Genomic DNA, 17,404 nt, shown 5'->3' with positions numbered 1-17,404 from the left:
TGAGTTGACAGATTTCCTGCAAGGAACTGTGACAGCATTGTTGCAGCTGGGGCTGAGAATATACATTAGGTAGAACACAGGAAAACTTCATTTTTAACTTGGAAAAAAAACCCCTAAAATGGAAGTATTTAGGAGCTAAGAGTAAAGTGGTGAAATAGGAGATGGTCTGTGACCACTTGTTACTATTTTCCACATCCTTAACTTTGCCAGGGTTAGAGAATAAATCAGTCTTTCCAGAGTAATTTCTGCAGCATTCTATTGGAGAGAATTGTGTACAAATGATCTCAAAGAAGATTAGGAGCGTGCAAAATTTTAACTTGCTTATCGTGCCAAATATAGGTGGTGTAGCAAATGAACTCAGCAAAGCACAGGACAGCACAGCCCTCAACAGGTGGGCTGAAGAGTAGAGTTTAAGGTTACTACAGTGTGTGAGGTTATGAACTAGCTGTGTGAAATTATACAAATATGCTCATACGTAGTGAAGAGAATATATAAAGAGATGGAATAGTGGTAGGCGGTTATTAAATACACAGGCAAAAGGTTTTAAATGGACATAAAGGGATTTAAAATTAAATGGTTGCAACTGAGTGTTTTTGTTCTCAAAATCAAATAACCTTTTAACTTTAATTAAAAAACAAACAGAAAAAAAACCCAACACACACCCCCACCCCCCACCTTAAAAAGGTTTTATAGCAAACTCTCCAGGCTAATTCCAGGCTAATGATAAACAGGGACAAGATGGTTGCGACAAATAGGGGCATCCAAACAATTCTGTAGAACTTACTTTGGGTTGAATAAAATCTGCTAATGGGTGCTTAGGGCTGGTACCAGCCTAGTGAGTGCCTGTGAGTGCCCTGCACTCCTCAGATCTCTCTGCTTTTGAAGGACTTTCTTAATTTGAGAACAGCACCCTGAATGCAGGCAGAAGACCCCTCCTTAGTTCTGTTGTATACTGAAGTAAGTCTTTCAGGAGACTGCCTAAATCTAGCCAATGTGGTGTTTTGTATGAGTTTATGACTTTCTTTAATGCTGTAGCGCAGATATGCTGGAGAAGTTTTAGCTAAAAGTGCTAACTCCATCTTCTCTCAGTAAGGTGCCGTAGGTTACTTAATTTTTTTTTTCATTTCAGAAAATACTGCATAAGTGCCCATTGGGTATATGTGTCTCTAATTTTACATTCTTTTTCGGTCTAGAAGAGAAAGCCTTGCAACATGAAAAATTTCTTAGAAATCTGAAAGTATTTACAATATTAAAGGAGGTGACATATAATTCATATTCATCCAAAGGAAGTTTTGAGAGATGTTTTTGCATGCCAAAAGTTCCTGGAAGTGAAAATAACTGATGATATTGCGTGAGAAATCTTAAGAGTTACTAAAACAGAATATACTGATGTTAGGTTCTGCTTTTTCTCTGTGCAGTGTAAAAGCAATGCAAGGTATCATTAACACTTCGGTATATTTGGAGGCAAGACACAGTATCTTCTGGGAATACGGTATCAGAACTGGCTCTGTGCTTTATGCAAAGGTAAGAAGTGGTCAGGGGTGTACTGTTCCAAAGCACACTTAAGCCTGGAAGCGTGTTGCCATTTTACTGCACTACTGCAGGCTGACTCTTGTGCTGAAATTAAAGTTAAAAAAAAAAAAACCAAACACAAAAAAAAAACCCAACCAAAAAAATCCACCAAAGCTAGTAATTGGCTGGGATGATGATAATGTGAGCTCATCTCTCAACCTCAGGGAGGGAAGCCTGCTTAGTCATAAAGCCAGCAGTGCTCAGCCAGTGAAGCAGCCAAGTGTGAGCTTTCCTGGAGCACAGTCATGCTGCAGCTTGAGCATTTATCGCTTCAGCTTAAACTATGGACTATTATTATTAGGATGACCTGCAAGACATTTCCCTGAAATTTTTCCATATAGAAAGAAATTCTAAAAAGCTAATTTTGTGATGTGTTATTTTACCACCTAATACTGGATGCACCAAATCCCCCTTCCCCCCCCCTTTTTTTTTTTTTTGAGATCTCTTAGTTAGGATTCATTTATTTTTGCATGCAGTTTGGAGAACGGAGATGTTCAGTAAGCATGTTTTGATCAAAGTATCTTAAATCTCTTTCCTTCCTGGTGATGGTGGTTTCACTATCCTGTTTTTTGTGTGGCTGCAACTTCAGTTGTTCTCAGTCACTACAGTCTTAAGTATGAAGATAACTTCCGTAAGAGATACATAGTGTTTATTATAGGACTCCCTTTGTGGAACGCACATTCCTTTCCCTCCTCTAGTTTGTCTCTGAACTTTTTTTTAGGAAAACTTTGCATCTTAATACTTTTGTTATATCTCTTTCCTAGATAGGTGCAGTTCTAAACTGGTTTGAGTTAGGCTTTGCAATGCTTCTGGCTTCTTATGTAGTAATGGAAAAAACAGAGCCAAAGCCCAAGTGGAGGTTCGGAGAGCTGTACCAATGCAATGTGTTCTTGCTAACCTGAGAGCCCCCTTTCTAAAGGTGTTCTGGATACTTGTGTGTGTGGTAGTTGCAAATCTCAGCCACCACTATTAAGAACAGCATGAGCTGTTTGGGGTGTTTGTTTGGTTTGGTGGTGTTTTGTTTTGGTTGGTTGGTTTGGTTATTTACAAGGGTTGAAAACAAGGACTCCTGGAATTGTATCCCAGCTTTTGGGCAGTTATTGTTGCGATCTTCCTCACAGTGTAGAATATCTACAGCAGAGCTGCTAAAAGTTGTCTGGCAGGTTTATATTTGATCTAGTGTTAATGTCTTCTGATAGACAAGAAAAATTTGCATTGTTTTCATCAGAATCATGTGACTGATGAATACAAAAGCACAGAAGCATCAGTAGAAGGAAAACTGTTACAAGATGGTCTGGTTTGGAGAGAAAAGTAGCTTGTGATGATTTCAGAAGGTAAGCTAGTGTCAGAAACCACTGTTAGTAGTATATACTTCAGTTATTGTGGTTTAGCTGTTATCTCTGTTACTCTCTCCTTGATTTTTACAGCACTGCCACATATATAACATTAATACTTCTGAAAGGCACATAGCAACCTTTCCACCTCTACGTTTTTGCTACCAGGGACCTAGTTTACTGCTGTAGGATGTTTTTTCCTCTTCTAGTGAAGTTTTGAAATAGGAAAAACTTACTTTATGACATCCTTATTTGTGTACTAGTTGCAGTTTAGGGAGAATTTTCCGTCTCACGTGTCCATAATTTCTTCTAGAGTTATTTTCATCCTGTTGAGAGAGGACTGGAAAATTAGCTGAAACATTGTGCTCACAGGAGTGAGGCCCTTGTGATACGGGGTGGCAGAGGTCCACAATTTCTAGCCAAGACGAAGAGGGGAGGGAGTGTGGGGGGAACAGCTATGTAACAGCCTGAGGAAGTGAGTCACTTTCGCTCTGAAACACAGGCCCATGGTTCCAGTAGCACTGAAGCCAAACCTGGCCTCTGAGGTGGAAGTTGCGTAAGTTAATTTGAATTCTTTGTCTTTTCCTCCTCCTCATGCTCCCAACCCCACCTCGGTATTAAAATCCGCACTGTAGCCAAATCCATTCAGAGGAGGTTACAGGTTACAGGACTTCAGTGTGCTGTAATGCTTTTGTTTTATTATTTTTCATTTTATATAGAGAGAGAAGTGAATTGCAGGTTTTATTGGAGGGAATGTGTGTGTTAATCTTACCTGCTTTGCTCAAGAGAAATTTCGTTTTATAGCAATAAAAGTAGGTGTTTAACAATTTACTAAAATCTTTCTGAAATACATTGGCAGTGTGGTTTGAAGTGGAAGAGTGCATAGTAATAGGGACTTCTACTAAAACTCAAGTTATTACACATTAGTTTACTTTTAAATTCATGTAAATTCTTAAACTTTTTAAAAGGTTTTAGGTCCTAATAGAAACAATGGTGTATGTGTTAATACATTAGGCTTTAATCCTGCAAACTAGGCTTTTAAAGCCTAAGTTTGTGGATAGCTTTTTCTGTGGAAGAGTAGGGTAGAGTTGTCCTAGATTGCCTGTTCTGGAAAGGCTTTCTCCTATTATGTTTGTAGCTTTACACTAACAGATATTTGCTGGTGCCCTGGAGCAGCTGTAACAATCTGCCTGCACTACTTTTCCATGAGTGTGACCTGAGCAGGAGCAGTTGTTTTCAGCTGTTGAAGAAAGCATCTGAGAGGGCAACAGGTTGAACAGGCCCTGTCTTCAGTGCTTGGATGCTTGGTGGCAGTTCTTAATTGGAAAGGAACTGTAATGTTTGGGTTAAGGGGTGTGAACGATGGGCTGCTGCTGCCTGATCCTTTCCTTCACAACACTGAATTCAGCATCTTGCTACGTGTTTGGCTGCAGCTATCATGTACATGTGTGTGTTTTAAATGTCTTTGGGAAATGCGGCCTGAGACGTTATTTTTCTTTTATTGGCAAGTCACGAGCATTTTTTTTGTGTTGTGTTTTTGAGTTCAGATTAAAAACAGATTATTCTGGCTACAGGAAGCCATAGAAGTAATTGGCCAGATGAGAGGGAGTTCAAAAGAAAAACCTTCGGGATGAGCTCGAGTGATTAGTCAGAAGTCTGCGTGCAGTTGGGAGTTGCATCATGCAAATACAGTGTGATATCTGTTTTGTAAACTAAGTTGTTTTGTTTTACATGCTTCTAGCAGGTCAGTTCTATTATTTCTTACACATGTTATCCTGATCTTTGTTTCCATGGGAAATGGGACAGACATATGCATTGTTGCTTATCGCGTGAGAGTTTGTATACCAGTTATATCTTTTGATGAATCATTGCAGTTGCTTCTCTGTTTCAGGACCTGTAACTGAGTGGACCCTACTGACTTCTGAACCACAAAGGGTAAGAGTGAAAAGAAGTGAGAGAAGCACACAAAGAAAAAGGAAGTGGATGCACTTTCATCTGGACTTCTTTCCTGCCCTTTATTACTAGAACTGAATGGAAAAGAGAAACTTCCGTGCCTTTCCTCCCCCAGCCTCAGGGATGGGTGGATTGTAAATACAGTGCGTGCAGCTGGGAGAATAAACTGAACCATGAATCTTCAAGCTCAGCAAAAGTCTTCAAGCAAAAGGACTGGAAAACGAATTGCCTATTTTAATGACCAGGAAATAAATGTGTCATCAAAAGAACCACAGCAGCAGCTTAAGGAAGGACAGTTCTATGGTCATGGAGGGAATATACCTGTCTCCCAAACTATGGAGATGTCTCATGCAGGAGGATTAACAAGTGCCCCCAACAATGTTGCTTTGATGAACTCTGTTTACAATCAAGATAGGGGAGAATCAATGATGATGTCCCAGACGGTAACAGCTGTCAAATGGCAGAATTCACTAATGGGAAACCGGTTGCCAGAGAGGGGTGACAGCCACTGGCAGTCTCCACCTTCGATGTGGAACCACAGTATGGTTTTTGCGGGCAACCCAAAAGGGCCCCACTCCAATGCTGGTGCCCCAGGCTTCTATGGCCACCCAGAAGCCCTTAAAAGAAATCAAGAGAAAGGAGTGTTTGTGTCACAGCTTGACTTGTATGGAGATGCTGTCCAGCAGATGATGTCCCAGAAGGCTCAGCTGGAACAGCAAGCCCTGGTTAGGCAGCAAGCTCAGATGAATTCTTTTCATCAGATGCAGAAGCAGCAGCAGCAGAATCAAAGTCTGCCGTTACAGTCTTTCCAACTAGCATTTGGTCACCAAGGCCAAAAGCAGGGTCTTCCTGAATTATTACATGTCTTTCAAGAAGCTCCAGCTTCTTCCAGTCCAGCATTTACCGCCCAACAGAAACAGCAAGCTCTTCCCCAGCTACAACTGTTTGAAAATTTTTATCCTCAACAGCAGCAGCAGCAACAGGCTGCCACACAAGCCTTTGGTCTGCAGCAAACAACTTCCATAGCACAGCCTCATGTGGCAGCAGCAGCACCTCAGCATCACATGATGGCACACCAGTTTCAGCAAACAGAGAGGAACCAGGAGCTATTCAAGGCTCTAACAGAGCAGAACCAACCGACGGTGCTACCTCAGACCCAGATTCCCTTTCCAAGAAGGTCACGGAGACTCTCCAAAGAAGGTGTCCTGCTGACATCTACAGGAGAAGTGCTGGCTTCCAAGCAGACAGAAGAACAACCTAGCAATTTATTTCTGCATCACTGGCAAACACATCAGCAAGAAGTTCCATTACAGCAGCCACCTGAATCACTGGCCCACAACAAAAGTAGCTATTCACACCCCAAGAGAATAGATCTGGGCCAGAAGGATGTCCTGGTCAACAGTGAGCTGTGCCAGATGGAAACAGGCAGGGAAGCCACAGGCCAGAATGGTAGAGATGGGGAGAAACAGGCAGCAGCAGCTGAAGAAACCACTCAGAGAACTAATGATTTTCAGGGTGTCAGAGGTGGTGTAATCCAGAGTACACGGCGGAGACGGCGTGTTTCCCAAGAAGCCAATTTGTTAACTTTGGCCCAAAAAGCTGTTGAGCTGGCTTCTCTTCAAAATGTAAAGGTAAGGTATACATCCTTACCAGTGTGTTTTGGATGACAAAATAGGGCTGAAATGAAGTGAACCTATGGACATATGCAGGATAGGATGGTATCTTGATGCAAGAACTTTTGTAGTGGTGCAAGGGCAGCTCTGGAGTGGTGGCATGTAAATTCAGCTTCTGTAATTCATAAATGCGGGAGAACAGACACCTCCTAGTGCAGTGAAACCACCTAAGGACAGTTTTATTTCACTAATACTGAATGTGATTTTAGCTCAGGGCTTCAAAATATGGACATTTGCAGCTTAAGCCTTAAACTGATCAGGAATTTAGAGACAAGTATAAGTGGTTCACTTGGTGTCTTTTTACCAATGTAACATTATCCTTCTTTTATATTAAAAGACTACTGCTCACCTGCTGGTTTCTCAGTTTTAGCCATTGAGGTGTTTCTAAACTGTGCTATCTATAAATTACGTAAGTTACATGTTCAGTATTTCCCAAATATTAAAAGCCTGAGGAAGCCTCACTTACATGAAGAACTTGTACCAAACATAACAAAGGTTGATCAGGTATCCTGTTTCTGGGAATGACCTGCAGCAAATGTTAAAGAGATTGGTAACCTGAGGACAAAGTCTGCCTGTAGATGTTCTGTAAGGCTTGATGGGGTAGAAATTAGGGTTGGCTGATTAGGTAGTTCGCTACTTTTATCCTTTTGGTGTCCCGTCAATCTAAACTGAACAGTATGTGTTCCATATGGCCAGATGACAACGTTCAATATTAATTAGCCTAGGGGAGGCAAGTGGTGAGATTTTTGCAGTTGGGTGAGGATTTCTTGAGGGCTTTTCTTAAGGTTTTCTTTCAGTTGTGGTTTGAGTAATCTTTCATTGAGTGTGTCTCATGAAAAGTAAAGATACACTTTTCTTCAGAAGCCTTGTTGCTAGAGGCTGTTGAAATACAGGTGTTAGAGCATGAGCTACTTTTGCCTACGGTTTCCCCACCTGAGTTGCTGTCCAGTTAGACAACAAAGGGAAGGTAATTTTATTCCCTCTGTTTCCCTTGTCGTAATTTTTTTTTCCTAGTCTGTCTGTGGCCATTTTTTTCTCATCCCTTCCTTAGATGGATGGGTTATTTGGGTGAAAGAACTGAACTAATAAACAATGAGGCAACTATCCATAGCCTGCTCCATCTCTTGTACAGCAGACAGCAACCAGTGACTGTTGGCGCTGTCTTCAATTTTTTTTTGCTCTAATTCCAGTTGAACAAGCAGATTTGATAAAAAATGAGTAGTAGTTAGCAACGTGAGCTATTTGATCGTACTCTCCCAGCCATTGTATGGTTTTATTGCAGGAAGGTCTATGATTCACATTCTAGTCTGATCACCAACACAGTGGCAAGAAAAAGCTAATAAATCATCTAGGAAAAGGCCCTGAGAGGTGAAGCAAGAAACTGGCCGTTTGCAGGCATGCCTGTTTGCAGCTTGATTTGTAATGTAAAGACCCATCAGAAAAGTGTTTTGACAGATGCTCTTTTGTTCTTTGCAGTTATGCAAGCAGCTTGTTTGCTTCTATGATGGCTCTAGCAGAACTCCTCTTTATGTTTAGATCTCTTCAGGCTTTCAGGATGAGGTTTTGAAAGATGTTAAAGCTCTTACCTGAGATCTGATGGATTTTACATCTTTCAAGGGGTTGGATATCACGTGAGGGAGAAAAATGAAACATGTTTAGCGGAGGAGAGTGGTCTGCTTCTCTTACCAGTGTCTTTCTGTTATAAAAAACCTAGAAAGTTCTCTAGCGGAAGTTATGTGGAAAGCTTGTAAGAAGGCCATAGGATTAAATTAGTGATGAAAGAAGATGTGTTCATAATTTGAACCAGATGGTTTAACATTGCAACGTAGGTGTGTGTACCTTATACAAAACATTATTTTCAACAGCAGTAGTTGTCTCTACAGGTAGTGTCACAACTGATGCTTTGCACCACAACTGCCCATCTTACTGTGCCTGCCTTTTTCGGGAGGTGGAAGCTTACTGCTGCTTACAGGCCATAGCAAATTCTCAACTCTTTGTTTTATGGTTTCATTTCACATGTAACTGTTGTATGCAAAAAGGCAGTGTAATTTGTTTTCTTTAACAGTGCAGAAAACTTATCTCAGATCTGAAATGGTAGTCTTAAGGTTGCCTGGATTTAAATATTCCTTCATGGAAGGTTGGCAGAGGTTTTAATTACCTGGGCTCTTTCCCCTGGCACAGGACAAGGCACTAGCTGCAGACAAAAGAAAAAAAGAAATTGCAGTTCTGAACTTACCTCCTCCATGGACAAGCTTCAGTTTGACTGCAAAGAGAAGCTGCCTTTACTGTTAGCAAGGTGATGCAGAATGATGGCAGAAAGCACTGTACAGGCAGGTACTTCTAGAAGGGTGGTGGGGTTTCTTGTCTGATCACAGCAGTGACCTTGGAACAGCTCTTCCAGCTATTGCAATTGAGTTTTGTCTGTGAATTCTAAATTTTTTTAGAAACTGCTTGAAGGATAGAAAGGATCAATGCCAAAAAGACTGATGGGTTTCTGTGGCTGTTCTGGAGGACTCTTGATCACTAGTTCATCCTTCAATATTTATGCAAGAGTCTAAGTGGAAGTGCAACAAGTTGTACTTACTGGAGTTATCCAGCAGCCCTCCTGCTTTAAATTCAGCAACAGAAATGCTGAGTTAGCTGAAAATCCCCTAGCAGTTCTACAAATGAAAGTCCTGTCACTTGTTCAGTGACTTCTTTCTCTTAACTGTTTGATTATGCTCAGAGGTAAGCAAACTATTTAGGGATCTGGAGCAAATAGCTTAATTCCAAAATCAGTTGTGTCCTCTCTTGGTAAACCTTAGGTATGTGTGATCTTTCATGACCAGAAAAGCCCTGGTGTAGACCAGAGCATCTTTAAGAGTGTCTCGATTGCTTATATTAAGTCCTCAGTGGTGCCTTCTCTCTGTCTTTACAACTATTCAGGTCTCCTCCTTCCTCATTTTTCTTGAATTTCTTTCCCATCATCAAGGAAGGAGAGTCCTTGCTGGTTACCTCCTAATCTTGAAAATAAAAGGAACATGGTTAACTGATCATTCATCCAGAGAAATGTGATATATTTTGTGTGACTAGCTGTCATAATTTCCTCCTTGTGGTCAGGAAATTAGTTCATGTCTCTTGACCTACAGAGATCTGTGTAGCACACAGGACATATCCGAGGTTTGTAGATTGGTCAGAATTGGTGCTCGTTCATGTATTTGTATTGTCATTACGTGTTTGATTGCTGTTAGCCTCCCAGATACCCAGAAAGTATGCCACAGTGCTTGCACTAGTAACAGCTACGTCAGGAGGGAAAAAAGTAACCTGATTAAACCCAAGACTTTTCTTGGCAGCGATCTAGATGTAGTATGAATGCACTGCTCTGAGCAGTGGTGCAAAACTATTGACTATGGATCTTACCGCCAGAAGGTGATCCCAAAGCTTTCCCAGATGTTTAACTAGGCTTCAGTAATGAAGGTGATAACAGGATAAATTTCCCTGATGAACGGAGGCCCATGTATGTCAGCATAAGCCGTATGTGAGCTGCTTTTTCAGGTATGGGCACAACTAGTCGAAGTTGGTATTGGTTTCCATCACCTGTTTATATGTTGGGAAAGGCATCCTTGTTAGTCTCTTTCCTGAAGTAGTGGAGGGAAGCTACAAAAATTTGCAAGAGCCCCTTACTATCTAGAGGTAGTGGTGTGTAGTGACATATCTGTCAGCATGATGAATGCCCTCCAAACACAAAACTGATAGTCTCATGGGGAAATACAGGTGCATGTCACCAACCTGGAGTGAAGGGAGGTCCTCGAGAGCTCATTCATGCCTTCTGCAGTGCAATCTGGAGCAGCTGATGACAATTGTGAGTCTTCAGTTGTGTGTTCCATCATTGTGTGTGGTGAGGGCAGATATCTCCAGTCTCTGTGAAGAAGCAGTCAGACTTCTAAACTGAAGTATCGCTTCCAGGACAAACCTTTCAGTGCACACTTAGCCTTAGTCTAATAAAAGGTCTTGGAAGGAGGCAGTCCTAAATCTTCTTAGTGTGATTGATTTTATTTGCTCGAGCTTAGCACATAGCTTTTTCTTGAAGGCTTAGTGTTTCAGAGTGGACCTGTTTACTTATGAAAGTAATAAAAGTTACCAGGAGTCTCGGAGAGAGGCCAGAGCACTTAACTCCAGGCTCTGACGCATCTTGTGACAATACAGTTTTGCTTCCCTCAATATAAATATAGTATCAAAGTGGGACTTGAGTCTCATGTCCTTCTAGCTATCATGGGTTGGCTCTTTGAGGGCCAGCTGGAGTGTGTTCTCTCGCTCATCAGTAAAACCAGCTTTCTTGATCTATGACCACAGTGAAATGACTAGGGATGTGTCTGCATCCTTAGGATGGAACCTGCTTAGGCTAGCTTTTTAATCAGGATTAGGTATTCTTAATGGCACACAATAGGTTCTTTTTGAGGACTTTGGTAAATATCCTCAAAATTTTGGAAGGCTAGCTTGGAGGCTCTTGTCATACCTGAGAGATGGCATGCCTTAGTTTCCACCTACAAAACACAGATGTTCAGGTAGATTCCTCAGTAGATTGTGGCTCTGACAGAGGATGAGTTTACATACTTAATCCTATCCAAAGTCTTTCGAAACAGAGCGTCAGGAGAGAAGTTCTGAAACACCAAAAGGAGCATCTTCTACAGCTTCTAGATTGCACTTCATAAGACCTGAAGAAGACTTTTTACATCCCTGAAGAAAGGTGTTTTTAAAAGTTTAACATCTGGCTTCTAAGTGAGCTGGCAACTGCTTTTGAATTGAGAGCGGAATGAATATGTGGATAGTCATTTGAGGGACTAGAACTCACTGATGTGACAGTGCCTGAAACCATTTGGTATTACAGTACCCATGTGTTTATTCAGTAACTCGCCCTCCGTTCCCATCTCCTTGGAGCTCAATTTTCTAGAGTTTCCATGAGTAAAAGAAAGCAGAGACACGGAAGCTGTCTTTGCAAGAAGTGCACACTTGCAGTTAGGCCTTGTTGATTCTGCTGAGCAAAAGTCCTTCAGGCTCAAGCCTGGTTAGACAACAAACCTGAAAGGCTCCAGTTATAATAAGGAAAGTTGCTTCTGTTGTGTATATTGGAAAAAATGCAGCAAAAAAGCTAGCTCTGTTTTTTTGTATGAGAGATTTAATTAAGATTATCATGGTTTGGTCTTTCCTGGAATGGAGGTCCAATCTTTGAAATTAATAACCTGCAGCTTTTGATCGTTACTAAAACTAAAGAACATTTCTTGGAAGTTATATGGCAGGGCACAAAAAAATTATCTGGAGAATAATATGTCAAACCCTAGGTAGTGAAGTGATACTGAAGAGTGATTTATACAAAGATTCTAGCAGTTGAGACTTCAGTCAGTCCTAAAGTAATCCTAAGAAATCTTGGTAACACTTTTGTGAAGTATGCTTTTTTTTCCTCCAGTAAGACTTTTTCAAACCCATTTCAGCTTGGAAATTGCATTGAGAAACTTGATATACACCGAAGGTGAGATATTCTCTGATTTATTATGTAAGTACTACAGGACTTCTAAGGAATCTATTTGTCTTCTCAGGAAATGGATACTTCAGAAGAGAAGAAGAGTATGCACATGGCTCCAGGACCTACAGCTGCAAAAAGTGTTGTGGAATTTGCCAGTTCTTCACCAGCTCCCAAAAGAGCCCGGGAAGATAACAGCCTTGTGCCTCTTATCATTCCTGTGTCTGTGCCAGTGAGAAAAATTGACTTGCAGAGCCTTGGAAAGGAAAAGTCTGAGGATGGAAAACTCCAGAGAGGCCAAACAAACGATCGAGCTCCTTGTGAACGCAAGCCTTCTGTGATAGTCACTCGGAGGCGATCTAATCGTAATACTAACATGGAAACCTCAAATCAGGTATGGATAGACTAAGAAATCAAGGGTGAACCAAATCTGTTAGATTTAATAACATAGTTTTTATCCATTAGCTCTTCTATTGAATATCAGGGCTTGAACTTGGAATGGATGTAGTCTGGGTACTGTGAATTGTTTTCATCATAATATTGCCATATATGTGGGTATCACTGGCTTTTCATGACCTAAAGCTAATGCTAGTACAACAAAGCATTGCCCCACTACTAAATAGTGAATAAAGTCAGATGGTCAATAACACTAGAATAAATTGCTGTCCAAGTAAAGACAGCTTTCTCCAGACATACACAGATAATAATAAATAACTCTGAGTAGTGCACATATCTCTGTATATGAATAAAATACAAAGTGAAGATTTATTCTCAAGCAATTGAAATCTATCACTGAGGTTCTGAAGGTCAGCACTTGAGTGTTCCCCTTCAGTGGGATGCTGTTGAGTCAGGTTTTGCTTTTCAGGGTTTTTTTTGTCTTTTGTATTCAGGAGTACAATAGAATGTTCAGATAAGAAAGAAATTACAGGCATCTGAGGCAGTTTCTTAGGCATTTAATTTCTTGACCATCTAAGACAATATGGTCTTCTGTTCTCTTATTGCTGTTTGGTGTCACCTTGTCTCTGTACCAGGTTTCTGCTACACTTTTATGTCCTTTTTTTAAAGCTACCGTGAGGTCATTCTCTTTCCAACCAAAGGCTGAACTGGACATATGTGTAGTTCTCGTAAAATATAACTCATAAGCACTCAGAGCTAGTGTTGCTACCTAATAGTTCCTGTGGCCATTCCATTCCCCATCTTCTTCCTCCCTCATTCGCTTTGTGCTAATTGTTGAGACACCCTCTGACTGTCCTGTCCAGATTTTGAGCTGCCACGAAGGGATGTTTTAATCTCACTCAAGTTTTTCAAATTTCCTGAGATTTTTAAATGAAATTAAGTATGTAATTTTTTTCTAATAGCATGAAGATGCTGTTCCAAAGGATGAAGCAGAGGGCTTTGCCCGGAAACCAAAGCAGCGGCCAAGGCCTGAGCCCCTCTTCATACCACCAAAAGCTGGCACCTTTATTGCACCACCTGTTTATTCTAACATTACTCCATATCAGAGCCACTTAAGGTCGCCTGTCCGTCTGGCAGATCATCCTTCGGATAGGAACTTTGAGCTACCTCCTTACACTCCTCCGCCAATTCTCAGTCCTGTGAGAGAAGGATCTGGGCTATATTTTAATGCTATCCTCTCTTCAAGTGGTCATTCAGTTCCACCTCCCATGACTCCTAAAAGTGCTCACAGAACTCTTCTTAGATCAAGTAAGTTCCGCTTTATGCTTCCTTTCGTGGTTAATTTATGATTAGGAGCTGTGGAGTGATAGGAGGAAGATCATGACTTTAGGAAGTGTGGTTATGTGGAAATGGGACAACTCCATCATAGTCTGGGGAGCTAGGATGGGGGAAATGCGATATTGCTTCCATCTGGGCATACATGTCAAGATGCATTTCCAAGTAATCTGCAACACCCCCTACTGACGTTCTTAGGAATGGAAAAGCCAGTTTCTCTGTAATAGATTGTCATTATCTTGAACCAAGGGGCAGTAAATAGTTATTACTGAGATGTAGATGGTGACTGGAAGGTACGTTCTTGGTTATCTTAAACTCCCTTAGTGTATAGCTACATAGCTATCCAGCTCTCAAAAAAGGATTAGATTTACAAGCTGTGTGAAGAGTGTATCTCAAATGTGAAGACGAGCTGTCTGAGCAGTTCTTTCTTTTCCTTGCAGATAGTTCAGAAGTTACCCCTCCTGTTCTTACAGTAGTGGGGGAAGCCACCCCAGTCAGCATTGAACCGTAAGTACCCAGTAGATTCTTAGCCTGGTAGTAAATGCGCTTCCTTTCTTCCTCCTAAACCTTCGAGCTGCTCCCTGTACAGTTGATGTATCTATTAGAAACATTAAAGCAGTTCCTATCAGTGACTCAAAATATAAATTGTCTTCATAAAAATTATTCAATAAGGTAGATAAAATTTATATGGGCAAACGCACCTTGTAATTCTGGTGATACTAACTGCTCTCTGTTAGTGCCCATCTGTCTCTGGGCTGAAATACTGTTTGTCAGCTAAAGGGGAATATGTCCTGTTTTGTTGTATACAAACACTTCTTTGTATGCTGTATGTTTGTTTCAGAGTAGGGAAATAATGCTCCTTTAGAGGAAGGCCAAAATGCAGTATGGAAGAATGTAGTTAGCTCTCACATTAACTGGCCTGATTGCAGGTTATCCATGTGGTTATTAGCTGCGGCATAACTGTGAACATGACTTTGCTCCCTCGTGGGCTAGCTCGGTCTGAAAGCACTACAACTCGCTGCATACAGTGTGTGTGACCTGAGCTAATAAGCCTCATTAGTCTCTTTTAGCTGGCTGTATGCTGGGAAAGCTCAGTCATATGCGGACCCAGCAGCACTAGGGAACAGAGTTTGGAGATACTGAAGCTGAAGTTGTAAGCTTAGGCTTGGCGCCAGTCCTGTTAAACGTAAGCAGAGTAGCAAATGTCTCTGCACAGCCCTTGCAGACCCTCTGGGAGTGTTATCAGCTCAAGTTCGGTGCTGTAGAACTACAACAAGATAATTCCAATTCATTCTTATACTTAGGTTAGTGAACTCTTGCGAAACCTAAACGTGGAGATGCATGGCATGGAAACACCCATATGGCATAAAACCGCCCACACGGCTCTGCATTGCTGACTGTGCAGGCAGGAACCTGCTCTGACTCGGCAGTGTATCCTGTAACATTGGAGATGTTTAACTCAAACTCTCCCCAGAGAAATACTAGATTTTTTTACTTTTTCTTTCAAAATGGCTTGTATTTTAAAAATCGAATGGAGCGTTTGCTGCCAATATATTTTTTTCTCACCCTTTTTCCATTTTTACCGTCCTGTTTGAAGCTGTTCTATGCACTTTTGACAGCAGGCTGTCCTGAGGAAATTTTCAATGGTGAATGAACCCAGATTATTCTTTTGTCACCTTTGCAGATCCCTTCTAGACTGAGCCCATTCATGGAAATAAGCACATCTGGTGGTGTTTAAATCTGTTTTGAAAATGGCTTAATTGATCTCTTAGTTGTTGGTTAATTTCACACTTATCCAGGGGAACCTCTTCTTGGACAGATATTTTTTGTTTCCCCCCAGGTTTTGACCTTTGAGTGGTTATTAGGGGATCCTAATTTAAATCCAATTTCAGCTGTTGTTGATAAGACAATGGAAACTGGTAAATGAATGTAAAACCTCTCACCTTTTGAGTCATACTTACTGATGTAACCTACAACGCCTGAAAGCTGTTCATGCTATATGCAAGAGCTTGCTGCATTTCAGTTTCTTCACAATTAGCGCTTCTAGCAGAGATGGAGACTGCCTGGGTATTGTAAAGGGGGCCTGACCGTTACTTTTTACGTTTTCTGTAGGCGAATAAATGTAGGAATTCGCTTTCAGGCAGAAATCCCATTGCTCCGAGACAGGTCTCTGGCAGCAGCTGATGAACATAAAGCAGAGCTGGTGTGGCAGCCATGGGGTGACCTGGAAACCAACAAAGTCACCCAAAAGAATGGTAAGAATGTGGAAGGCTGGTAAACAGGACTGAATTGTCACAGTTGTAGTAGGGGAAACCACATATCTACTGTATGTGTAACTTATTACTTAACTGGTAGCTCAGAGATACTAAGTTCGAGTGGTCTTGAAAACAGTCTTAGGAGTAAAACTCAGGTTGTGTCTGATGGGGCGGGGTGTGTGTGTGTGTGTGAGATAGAATTCTATTAATTGAGATAAAATGGGACCATATGTTACTAGTCAGGCAGAGAGCAGCATTTGCTCAGTGAAGCTTCCTTGTCTTTTGCTAACATTTGAATGCCATATGCATTCAATTCCTGTATTTTCAAGGGGTGTTCTACACATAATAGCATTTTTGAGAAATCAAGTTATAGATGGAAATAAGGACAAGGAAGCGGCTAGTAGCAGACTTGGGGAGCTCTTGGTGCACAGGGGTTGTGGCATGTGTAAATCCTGAAGGGAAGAGGAAGTAGGCAGGCTTGGAAGAAATCTTTCTGATGAGAGAGAGGAAAAAAGTGTGTTGTGAAATGGAAATTCACAGTATAAGGGGGAATTTGGGAAATTTCTAAGGTGAAGGGAGATGGGAAGACGTTACAGGAGGGAGGAGATTTGCAGAAAACTCCCTGTATAAAAAGTGCTGCGTGCAGAGTAATGCTGTATGACCTTGTGGTCTAATCAGTTCTTGTGTTCAAATTTGACCCAGATAACTTTGCAAGGACGTTCAACTTCTGAGAGTTTTACTTGCTGTTATGCCTAGTCCTGCTTCAAAAGAGCTAATTAATGTTGCAAAGCCTGTAGGAAAATCCATTTTAATCTTCTTATCTGAATTTGTTTGGTACCTTTGTGGAAATAGTGGAAAACCTGCTAGCTGCTGCCTGTTCAAGCATTTTTCCTGGGGCTGGAACCAACCAGGAGCTGGCATTGCATTTCTTACATGAAGCAAAGGGAAGCGTTCTGGTGAGTCTTCCCAGCTTTTCACCTTGATGTGGTCAAAGATGTTAATGAAGGCCAGGTAACCTGTCATTCCTGAGTGGAGAACCTTGCAAACTCCTTCCTATGCACATGGCTCCCACTGTTTAGTGTCTTTTGGATGTTCCTAAAGTGGGTTCTGCCTCATGTACAGTGCCATGTTCAATTACTGTGTTGCACATTTCCAACTTTGACATGTTTGGCTTTTTAACCAACAGACTGGTAGTCTACCAGGATGAGCAAGCTGAGACTGCTAAATGAATCTTAAGTGTTGTCTTCCTGGGAAGATGACCATTGGAAGGAAAAATAAGAAGCTGGAGCTGAAATTGAGACTAAGCGCAGTGTCTTGCTCCTCTTAGTTTTTGGAAGCACTTTCTCTGTGCATGTTTATAGAATGGCTGTGCTGCTAATTTTACATCAG

The 17,404-nt window shown here is 41.3% G+C and overlaps 1 protein-coding gene across 3 annotated transcripts in view; it reads left to right on the top strand.

Moving 5' to 3' along the window:
• The window catches only part of MIDEAS (mitotic deacetylase associated SANT domain protein), a 54,884-nt gene that overhangs the window by 25,197 nt on the left and 12,283 nt on the right, over positions 1-17,404 (top strand). For 2 of the 3 annotated variants that reach the window (XM_005243789.3, XM_027795805.2), the window contains exons 2-7: positions 4,798-6,490; positions 12,106-12,423; positions 13,388-13,733; positions 14,201-14,267; positions 15,873-16,015; positions 16,868-16,971. In XM_005243789.3, the coding sequence (XP_005243846.2) occupies positions 5,033-6,490; positions 12,106-12,423; positions 13,388-13,733; positions 14,201-14,267; positions 15,873-16,015; positions 16,868-16,971 (2,436 nt within the window). In that variant the 5' untranslated portion in view covers positions 4,798-5,032. Of the gene's footprint in view, positions 1-1,418; positions 1,525-4,797; positions 6,491-12,105; positions 12,424-13,387; positions 13,734-14,200; positions 14,268-15,872; positions 16,016-16,867; positions 16,972-17,404 lie in introns of all 3 variants that reach the window. The other variant, XM_027795804.2, reaches the window with a different exon arrangement.

This window comes from Falco peregrinus, chromosome 1 (genome assembly GCF_023634155.1).
Source record: "Falco peregrinus isolate bFalPer1 chromosome 1, bFalPer1.pri, whole genome shotgun sequence".
Classification (NCBI taxonomy): Eukaryota; Metazoa; Chordata; class Aves; order Falconiformes; family Falconidae; genus Falco; species Falco peregrinus.
This window is presented reverse-complemented; position numbering and strand designations above follow the sequence as displayed.